At 35.6% G+C, this 11,492-nt stretch overlaps 1 protein-coding gene across 1 annotated transcript; it reads left to right on the top strand.

Annotated features, from left to right (window-relative positions):
- Nucleotides 1–5,130: 5,130 nt before the first annotated feature.
- Nucleotides 5,131–5,808, top strand: LOC131636383 (agamous-like MADS-box protein AGL80). The gene has a single exon (XM_058906991.1). The coding sequence runs from the start codon at nt 5,131–5,133 to the stop codon at nt 5,806–5,808; it is 678 nt and encodes a 225-aa protein (XP_058762974.1).
- The last annotated feature ends 5,684 nt before the right edge of the window (nt 5,809–11,492 follow it).

Below are 11,492 nucleotides of genomic sequence, written 5' to 3'. Positions count from 1 at the left end.
GTGAAAATCAAGTCATCTACATACAAGCACACAATCAAAATATCTCCACTTTGCGCTTTGATATAAAGTGCATGCTCATATGGACACTTGATGAAGTTCTTGTCTTGAAAGTACTTGTCGATTCGAACATTCCAAGCTCTTGGTGCTTGCTTGAGACCGTACAATGCCTTCTTCAACTTCAAGACTTTTTCTTCTTGCCCTTTTACTTCATAACCCAATGGTTGCTCGATATAAACTTCTTCTTCGAGGAAACCATTCAAGAAGGCCGACTTCACATCCATTTGATAGATCTTCCATTTATTTTGGGCTGCCAAAGAAATGATCAGTCTAATAGTTTCAAGACGAGCAACGGGAGCAAATACCTCATCATAGTCAATTCCTTGTCTTTGACTATATCCTTTCGCCACCAATCTTGCTTTATATCTCTCCACGTCTCCTTTTGCATTCTTCTTCGCCTTGTACACCCATCTTACTCCAATTGCTTTGTGTCCTCTTGGAAGTGTAGTAAGTTCCCACGTATCATTCTTCGTGATTGACTTGATTTCTTCGTCCATGGCATCTCTCCACTTTATGTTGTCCGCCGCTTCTTGATAGCTTAAAGGCTCACAATCACCAAAAAGACAAAAGAGGTTAATGTCGTTTAGGTTTTCGGTTACCTCATAAAGCTCTTCAATGCTTCTTAGTCGCGGTGTCCTCTCACTTGAGCTTGTTTCTTCCAACCTTGGTGTCGGTGAGGTCGGTGGTGTAAGATGTTCCTCTATCATTGGTTGTTCAATTTCTTCTTCTTCTTCTTCAAAGTAAGGAAGAAAATCATACCTTTCTTCTTGAACACACCAATCCCAACAATCTTCTTCATCGAACTCCACGTCGCGGCTTATGACGATATTTCCACTATTTGGATTGTAAAGCTTGTAACCTTTGGAACTTGAGTCGTAACCTACAAACACGTATTTCTCACTTTTATCATCGAGCTTTGTTCTTCTTTCGTCTGGAACATGGGTGTAAGCAATACTTCCAAACACTTTAAGGTGAGAGATCCCAGGCTTCCTTCCACTCCATGCTTCTTGTGGTGTCTTCTCGTGCACACTTCTTGTTGGGGAGCGATTTGTCAAGTAAACCGCACATGCCACAGCTTCGGCCCAAAACTCCTTCGGCATCTTCTTGCTCTTGAGCATGATTCGTACCATGTTAAGTATGGTTCGGTTCTTTCTCTCTGCTACTCCATTTTGTTGTGGCGATCTTGGCACAGTTAGAGGACGACGTATTCCATGGTCTTCACAATATTTGTTGAACTCATTTGAAGTGAACTCTCCTCCTCGATCAGATCTCATGGCCTTAATGGAAAGACCACTTTCTTTCTCCACAAGGGCTTTGAACTTCTTAAAGTTTTCAAACACTTCCGACTTCTCCTTCAAGAAGTAAACCCATGTTTTTCTAGAATAATCATCAATAAATAGGAGAAAGTACTTACTCTTTCCAAATGAGTTGGGTTTGATTGGTCCACAAACATCGGTGTGTATGAGCTCTAGCGGCTTTATGGCTCTTGATGTTAATTCCTTTGGAAAGCTTTTTCGGAATTGCTTCCCAATTAGACATCCTTCGCAGAGTTGGTCTAGGTGGTTGATGCTAGGCAAGCCTCTCACCATCTCCTTCTTTGCCAAACGTTCTAAACCATCGAAGTTGAGATGCCCAAATCGTAAATGCCATAGCCATGAAGAGTCGGTATAGCACGCCTTGAGACACTTTGCCACATCATTTTGAATGTTCAAAAGGAACATTCTATTCTTTGACATAGGCACCTTCGCAATCAAGTTATGTCTACAATCTCTTAAGAAAAGACTATGTTCTTTCAAGTGGATGTCATAGTCTTTCTCTAATAATTGTCCCAAGCTCAAAATATTATTCTTCATGTTAGGGACATAGTAGACATTGGATATGAACTGATGACTACCATTCTTCAAGCGTATGAGAATCTTACCTTTTCCTTTGACCGGTATCTTCGAGTTATCTCCAAATGAGACATCGCCAGTTGCCGCTTCATTGATCTCTACAAACATGCTTCGATCGCCGCACATGTGATTGCTTGCACCAGTGTCGAGGTACCACTTGTTTCTTTTCTCTTCAACTTGGTTTTGACATGCGAGTAACAAAGTTTCTTCTTCTCCACCTTTTTCTTCTACGAAGTTAGCTTTCTCTTCAACCTTCTTCGAGAATCTACACTCGGATGCATAATGACCAATCTTGTTGCAGTTGAAGCACTTGATTTGTGATTTTTCGTACCTCGACCATGAATTTCCTCTTCTACGACCTCTTGTCGCTTGTGGATTCCAACTTCTTTCTCCATTGTTGAAGTTGTTAGAGTAGTTGTTGTAACCTCCTCTTCCTTCTCCTCCACGTCCACGATCTTGGCCACTTCCTCGTCCTCTTTGGCTCTTGTAGTTTACATAGTTTGCTTCCTTTATGTTGAGTTGTAGTAGTTTCTCTATAGCCTCCTTTTGTTTAGTTTTTCTCTTTTGTTTTTCTTCATATGCTTGTAAGGAACCCATGAGTTGCTCAATGGTCATGGTCTTTAAATCCTTATTTTCTTCAATGTTGGTAACAATGAAGTCAAAACTTGGATTTAAAGTGCGAAGTATTTTCTCCATGACTTTCACATCATCAACATCTTCACCATTTCTTTTAAGTTGATTGACTACGGCCAATACTCGAGAAAAATAATTAGAAATTGACTCGCACTCCTCCATAAACAAACGTTCAAAATCACCTCTAAGAGTTTGAAGACGAATCTTTTTTACCTGCTCAACTCCTTTGTTGCAAGTTTGAAGCTTGTCCCATGCTTCTTTGGTCGTCGTTGCGTTGGATATCTTCTCAAAAGTATCTTCATCCACCGATTGATAAATGAGAAAGAGAGCTTTCTTGTCTCTCTTTCTTGACTCCTTCAATGTATCTTTCGCACTTTGGCTTAACGAGGCTTCGTCTTGCTCCTTGAAGCCTTTCTCAACGACATCCCACACATCTTGAGATCCTAGTAGCGCCTTCATCTTGATACTCCAATTATCATAGTTGTTCTTTGTGAGCATCGGCATTTGAAAAGGGAAACCTCCATTCGCCATCTTTTGAGGACCTTGAAGCTCTGGTACCACTTTGTTGGAACTAAGGTTGTTTTTATGTGTAGGACAAGTGTTTAGAAATATTGGAGGCTTGAATAAAAACTTGATAGGTAGGAGAATTCTTTATGGAAGAGAGAACTTTGTATTTTGCTTGATACAAATGTGTGAGATTACATCTCTATTTATAGTACTCTAAGGAGAACTCTAGATTCACTAATTCTAGAGAGTTCTCAACTCTAGATATCTAAAGAGTATTCTAGAGAATATTACAACCATAAGAAATATCTAGACACTCCAAACACTACAAGAATTCTCTAGAAACACTACCCAAAATCATCTAAGCCCAAAATAACTAAGCCCAAGAATACCACTAATAATTAGGCCCAAATCAAGTTTATATTTCAACAACACCAACGATGAGCATCCTGCAAATCATCGCGTAACAGTGGCTGCTGTATAGCAGTATCAAGTAGCAGAAAATCTGCATCAAGAGCAGACTGATGCAGGGTCGGGACCTGTAAACCGAGGTCTCCCCACCACCAAATTCCATCATCCCAACCACCTAATGCAGCCATATGTATTGACAAATGTAGTTTAATTATGCAAAATAAAGGGTTATGTGAAAGAGGATATATATATATATATATATATATATATATATATATATATATATATATATATATATATATATATATATATATATATATATATATATTTGAGAAGAATATATTAGTTTTTGATGTAATATATACTTACAAAATCTCTTACTATGATTTAGTTGGAAAAAAAATAGAAAGACCCTTAAATAGCACATTATAAGATTGGGTATTAAATAAGGCTATACAATAGCGTTTTTTAAGAAATTGCTATTAAATAATCAAACATGACTATGATAGCACTTTTAAGAAAGTGCTAATAAAATATGCTGCATGGCAGAATATTTATGTTTGGATGGGAAGTGAGTTGAAGATTTCGCTGCAGGATTTCAAGTATTTCTTGTTCAATTGGACCAAAGTGGAAAATAAGTTTCATAGAATTATTACGGCGGTGATTTGGTTCGCGACTGTTTAGAGTTTGTGGCTGGTTCGGAATGATATGATTTTTAACAATGCCTCTTTCAGCTTTATCGAGTGCAAGACGGGTATTGTCTTGAGATCGTGGAAGTGGATGTTTGGTTATTGTAAGATCTCGTCTTAATGTAATTTTACGCTTTGGAACTATAACCCTCTCGTTTGTATAAGAGGATAGTTTGTGTTGTATGTGTGGGTGGAGTACCTCTTATACTCCTTATAAATATATTTGCCTATTAAAAAAAATAGCGCTTTTAAAGCGCTATCTTAGGTAGGAAACCTATATTAGCAGCAGATTTAAAAATTTAAAAATCGAAAATTTTAAATTTTGTTGGTGTAGAGATATTTTGATAAAAGTTTACATTTGGTATCAGGTCACAAAGGGTCAGAAGCCCACCTTCGGTTCATATGTGGAAAAACCTCAACCTTTGCTACTTGTCCATAGATGCATAGTATCTAAACAATTTAATAGAATATAGATAGATACATTTGCATGTATATGGTATATCAGTCAAACCTATTAAGTGCAAATATAACTTAATCCCTTATAAAAATTTTCCTAATATATTATAATAAATTTTTTGACCAAATATTACTTGATTTATATTTTATTAGTAATTTTAATCTACAATTTTAGCCAAATATAAATAATAAATAATATTCTAAAAAATGATGGTTTCATTGAAAATTAGTCAAACATTTTGAATTACATGGATAAGATAATGATCACATGACTGTTTAAATTAAATCACTTAACTTTTAAGATTTAACATGGATGGAATAATAATAAAATTTAATTTTAAATAACAAACATGCCTATTGAAAATTGACAGACAAATCGAACCATGTATATTAAATTGGTGTATATATACCAGACAGGTAACGTTGCATTATTCAACACAAGCCATTTTTCTTCAATTTTCATTTTCCTTTATTCAATAGTCACAACTATGACTAGAAAAAAGGTGAAACTTGCATTCATTGTGAATGATGCTGCAAGGAAAATCACATACAAGAAAAGGAAGAAGAGTTTATTGAAGATGGTTGATGAACTAACCACTCTTTGTGGAGTTGAAGCATGTGCTATAATTTACAGTTCTTATGATCCTCAGCCAGAGATTTGGCCATCACCATTGGGAGTCCAAAATGTTCTCTCAAAATTCAGGACAATGTCTGAGTTTGGACAACGCAATAAAATGGTGAATCAAGAGACTTTCTTGAAACAAAGGGTTATGAAGGGTAAAGACCAACTTAATAAGCAAAGGAGAGACAATAAGGAGAAAGAGATAACCATGTATATGTTTGAATGTCTCAATGCTGCAAGAATTATGTCAAGCAATATGTCTAAGGTTGATTTGAATAATTTGTCATGGATGATTGACAAGAATTTGAAGGACATTGGTAGAAGGTTGGATAACAATACTAATAGTCAAGCTCAATTGGGAATGGCAATGCTGCCTCCAGAAGCATCAGCATCCCAGAATGAAGAAGTTGAAAATAATAATGTGGATATTATGCGAGGGCAGTTTTTTAAGGATACCACGGTGAATGGTCATGGAGATGAAGCAGTTCTGTTTGATAGTGAAGCTAATCTTGAAAGTGAATTTTGGTCAAATCTACTGTCTTAAAATGAATAAAATGGTGAATTTCGTATAACTTTGAGATTAATATATCCGATAATTTGTTTGTTTTTTTACTTTGAATATGTTTTAGTGTGTGAACTTCACTTCACTTCTTTATATTCTATGTGCTTATTTGATTGAATAAAAATGTGTACGGCAGGTCAATTTCAATAATTTGGCAGTAACTATTATTTCCTACTACTAATCTAACTTGTTAGTAATTGTTAAAAGTTACCTATAAAATAATGATTATTTTTCTAATCTTAATGAAAGCACCAATGCAAAATTACCATTCTTTAATTGATTTTAAATATAATATATGTTTTATGTACACACACATAGGGAGTTTAACTCTTAGTTTCAACTCTTAAAAGCAAAGATTATATGAGCATTCGTAGGAGATGGAACAGAATATTGTAACTCCTAAAAGTTCTCAGAAAGATTTTCTAGTTGTGGTGGCATAAGTGGCTGTATGGAGAATTGGATGCACAAATAATGCAATATAATTTTAATTTATTGTAAAAATAATTTATAGTCGTTCAATTTAATTTATTGTATTTTTATCATTTGTATAATATGTAGTATAATTGAAAAAATTTTAAAATCAATTTAGTTCAATAATTCAACTCATTATAATATTTATCATTTTTTAATTACATCATAAAATCTATTTTGAAAAATATATTTTTTGAATTAGTACTCTATAATAAGAAAAATAAAATTTAATAAATACAATTAAATAATGAGGTTAAAGGTAGTGAACCCACCGATAGTGTTTCTATTAAAATTAAAATTTAAAAATTGCATGCTAGTACACCTCTCGGTTTCTATTAATATTCGAGCTGGAAAGTATATATTTACCTCTGTTTGAATTTAAAACCGAGGTGAAAAAACATTTCTTATCAATTATAAATTACTTTAAATTTTAATTTGATATGCATTTTTTTACAGATATTCTATATACACACTTTTGACAGAATTTATATGTACACACCAAAACATTGTATTTTATTCACAAAATACCAAATTACATTATTTACAAAATTTGTAACAGAATTTAATATATACATTTTAAAAATGGTACACCAAGATAACCTATGTACATATTTAAAAACAAATACATATTTGTAACATAAAACGTATACGTATTGTTTACAAACAATCAAGAGAAACTAGTTTTTGTTGAAATTCATTAAATTAATGATAGGAAGGAACCGCTCCGACGTGAACATATGTAACTTATATCTTCTTATGTTTTTGGGACATTAAACATCCATAATTTTAATAAAACTTAAATTAGGATAACCCTACGACAACAACATTAAAGATTCAATCTCCATAACCGAAGTGGTTACAAATGGCATTGCCACCCTTGCTCAGGATGCAACCGAAGCCTAGAGAATCATCCATAAGGCGGTGTTTTGTAGTCAATCGCGAAAGACGCGAAAAATTTTGATCGGATTTCTCATGTTGAATCGGCGATGGAAGCATGGGATATTCTTGTCAAGTATTACGAAGGAGATGAGAAGGCCAAGGTTTTCAAACTGCAGGCGCTACAATGATAATTTGAACTACTGCCTGACGGGTGAAGATGTAAAGATCGTAGGCTATATCACTAAAATGCAGAATCACATCCATCTCATGAAAGGCTGTGGTGAAGTCCTAACTAATAAGATGATTGGTGAGAAGGTAATGCCTACGTTAGCCTCTCACTTTGATCACGTTATCATGGCTATTCAAGAAACAAACAATCTTAAAACTCTAAACATGGAATATTTGGCTGGTTCGTTGGGGGCGCATGAGTTAAGGATTGTCGAGAGGAGAGAGGTTCAATATCTGATACAAGCACTTCAGCATAAGGAAGGAAAGAAGTATGGTGGTTCCAACAAGTTCAAAGGAAGAGTGGATAAGACTCAGAGCAAGAAGTCTTGGGCAAATTCTCAAAAGCATAAGGTCAATAATAGCTCATCAGAATCTTCGAAAAGAGGATATGGAAACTCTTATCAAAAAGAAAAAGAAGAGAAAAAAGGTGTGTAGTGCTATAACTGTGAAAAATGGGGTCACTTGGCCACGCATTGCTGGAACATGAAAGACAAGGGAGCGACAAAAGGAATGGATGAAGGAGCAAACCTTGCATGGCAAGATTCAGATGATTGTAAAGACTTGGTGCTCATGGATGCATTTTCAAATAAGCATGTTGACTCCAAGATTAGGTTCCTCCACACCGGGTCATGTCGGTATTATAGCCTAAAAGATCCCTAGAATGAATCACATGTTCCACAAATGTATTCAAAGAAACATCATGGGTGTGTTTGTTTCAAATAAATGAAGGCTTTTTTGGAAATGTTCATTTTGAAAGAGTGATGAAACATGTAATTTGTTAATATGGTGTAATACGGTGAACTGACTTTATTTGAAATGTCGCGGTAAGCAAGAGTCGTCACCGACTTTTATTTATCCAAATTAACAGAAAGGCTAAAAGAACAGGAAAAACCTTTTTTTAAAAGAAACTGAGTACGGGGGGTAATTTATACAAAGGAAAGGTGTAAGGCACCCTTTGCATCCATGGTTTTCCATGGGCTCTTAATTGCTTAGCTCACTTTGTTTTCAAAATGTTTGAATTGTTTGAAAAGTAGGGTGTGAATAGAAATTTTGTATAAGAACTTTAGCCTGTAAATAAGCGTAGTCTTTTTGAAAAGTTTCTTTGAAAAGAAGTGAGAAAAGATTTTGAACTTGAATTTGAATTTGAAAAAGAGCAAGCAATTAATAGCAACTACCCTAAGTTTAGAAATTTGTTCTTTTAGCTTTTCAGGGCGAAAGGGTCTATCCATACCATGAGGGGGCAGGAAGTCTTTCAATTGGATGTTTAAGGGTCATCGAGAATAATCGTTCGCCACAAGACTGTCCCATGCCATAAAGAGGGCAGGTAGTCTAAGGGAAGGATATAATAGTCATTTAACCTTTAGGCAACAGGCGAGGATACCTTAGCAATTGGGACAATCGTTATATTTTTATAAGGCAACCTCGAGGGAGTGTCATACCCTAATTTTTGACCCCCCCCTGAGATGACATATCTTCAGGATTTTCATCAAGTCAAAGTAAGTACCCAGAGCAGTCTGACATTCAATCAAGGGTGTTCAAAACTCAGGCAAAGGATCAATCAATAGAAGGATTAGTCTCTAAGACTCAAGAGCTTCATTATTTCACCTATGATTGATTAGACACCCAGTCATCTAAGTACAGAGTTACTCAATTCACCAGACTAGGGTTTTTTGAGCCTATCAAGGACTAAAATCAGGGATCACCTTTGGGAAACCCTAAAAAGCCCTAGGGGACCATTCAAAGACATCAACCATCTTCAAATAACTCATATGACAAGATCCACTGGACATTACACCTCAATTCAAAGTCTACAGTCATCATTGTCCTCTGGTCGACAATTAGGGTTTTTGACCTAATTCCCCAAGATAGTTGACTTTTTAATCAGGACATGAATCCAAAACTCAAGACATGATTCAAGAGTCTCTACTACCTCAATATAATCCATTTACATCATTCATTTGAGGAAAAGATCTTGATTCTACACAAAAGTCCAAAATCTCACCTTATCTGGAAAAAGTCAACTGTATGGGATCACCATTGACTTTTGAGATTTTTGGTCAAACCATGGCTTTCAAGGATCAATATCATCACTATATGGATATTAAAGTCATTTGACCAAAGAAATTCCAAGAAATTCATCAAGGAGCGAAAAGTCGGGAATTAGGGTTTTTTTGAGGCATGGTGAGAACTCAAAATTTCACCTACACAACTCAAAAAACTTCCAACATGAAAGTTGTAGATCTTGCAAAATAAAACAACATCTTACAAAGGAACTTTTTTCAAAAGATCAATCATTTAAGAGTTTTGGAAATTTTGGAGTTTTAGGTCATAAACACTTAGAAATTTTTCTAAGTATTTTAACCTAGTTTTCTTCCAACTTTGGCCTCATTTTTCACAAATTTGCCAAAGGATTTTGAAGAAACTCCAAACTAATGATTTGAAGTAGATGTTTAGGGCTTTCCAAATTGTGTTCAACCTTCTCCAAATTCATTTTGAGCTAAGAGTTATGCTTGTTCAAAGTTGGCCTCATGAAGTGAAATTATAGGTCATGTACAATTTGGAACTTTGCAATTTTGTGCATTTTGCTTCACTAAGTGATGCTACACGACCTCTAATACATCTGAAACCATACCACACATCCAAATTCATCATTGCATAAGGATTAGAGAAGATTCCCAAAAACAAAGGCATGTGATTATGTAATGATTGCATTTTTGAATTTATGGCAAATGATGAATCATCAAGGAATCTTGTTCTAAGCCAATTAGAACTCTCCTCTGAATCAGAAATGTTCCCTTAGATCATACAAGATCAATGGTTGGGGAAGCTAGCCCGAAAATGCATCATTGCATTTAGGATCTTTTCAAATTTTCTTCTTGGCTAAGAAACCAAACTCACTACACTAAGCAAGCTTACTATGTTCAATTGCTCTGAGCCAATTGCCTATAAATAGAGGCCTCTTTCTCATTCAGAAAACACACCAAAGCAACCATATTCCTTGCTTTCTCTTTCTCTTCTCATGCTTATTGTTTTTCAAAGTTCTTTGGCAAGAAGAATCGTTTTCTTCAAACCAGAGCTTATCTTTGGAAAGTAAGCATTCTAACATCTCAAGGGAGGTCATTTGAGGTGATCCAAGCACCTGGATCACTTCTGTAAGGAGAGGAACACCATTGTTGCTCTCACTTTGGAGCAGTTGAAGTTGGAGGTCCATAGCGCAATTCAGAAGGTTTCCAATCAAGCCAAGCATCCAGGCACGTTCCATAGGAGGTAGTGAAGCTGTTCAGATGGCTGCAGCTCATCTGTAACTCAAGAATCATCACTCTCCATGTTCACTTGAAGCTCAAATCGAGGGAGGTCCATAGAACAATTCAGGAGGATTGAGGTTACAACAAGCATTCAGTTAGCATCACTGAGTCACAAGGAAGCTTTTGGGATCATTCATACAAGCCCAGTTGCTCTCTATCATCCTCACGACCTCCATTTTCAGAGGTAAGTTTCTGAACTCCACCTCTTTAATTTAAGCATGCTTTAAGAAATAGCTCGATTCTATCTTGTTCAGCATCATCAGAGGATTGAAAACCCTCTATCATCATTCATTTATCTTTCAGTATAGTCATTTAATTTGATTTTTAAATTTTAGGGTTCTTCACGATTTCTGGTAAATTAGTTAGATGTAGTTAATATAAATATATATTAGTTACATATTTAGAATCGTGAGTGAATTTAGAACAAGTTTCATGTTTACACCTGGGCCATTGGTTGAGGTTTGAGAGAATCAGAAATTTCAAAAATGTTGGAGCTTGAGGTTGAAGACGAAGATGGAGGGTGGCGCCATTTTTTAAATCTCTGAACAAAGTTTATTTTATTTTGAATGATATGCGTTTTACAAACGAATTCATCGTTTGCCCTAGTGGCCTCCCATACGCCCTTAGTCTCCTCATGCCTCAAGTCTGGGGTTCGAATCCCCCTCGCCCCAGACTTTTTGATTCTTTTATTTTTCAATGATTTATCACTTGTTTTGAAACATAACCAAATGAGTGAGAGTTGCTATCACCATGCGCGCGTTGGCTCAGTGGTGTTGTTTTGGG

The sequence above is a fragment of the Vicia villosa genome, unplaced genomic scaffold (assembly GCF_029867415.1).
Source record: "Vicia villosa cultivar HV-30 ecotype Madison, WI unplaced genomic scaffold, Vvil1.0 ctg.001710F_1_1, whole genome shotgun sequence".
Taxonomy (NCBI): Eukaryota; Viridiplantae; Streptophyta; class Magnoliopsida; order Fabales; family Fabaceae; genus Vicia; species Vicia villosa.
Note: the sequence above shows the minus strand (reverse complement) of the source record. Positions and strands in the feature narration are given on the sequence as shown.

Bases quoted from the DNA above. Each gene is read 5' to 3' on its own strand.
- LOC131636383 (XM_058906991.1), top strand. From the start codon at position 5,131: ATGACTAGAAAAAAGGTGAAACTTGCATTCATTGTGAATGATGCTGCA.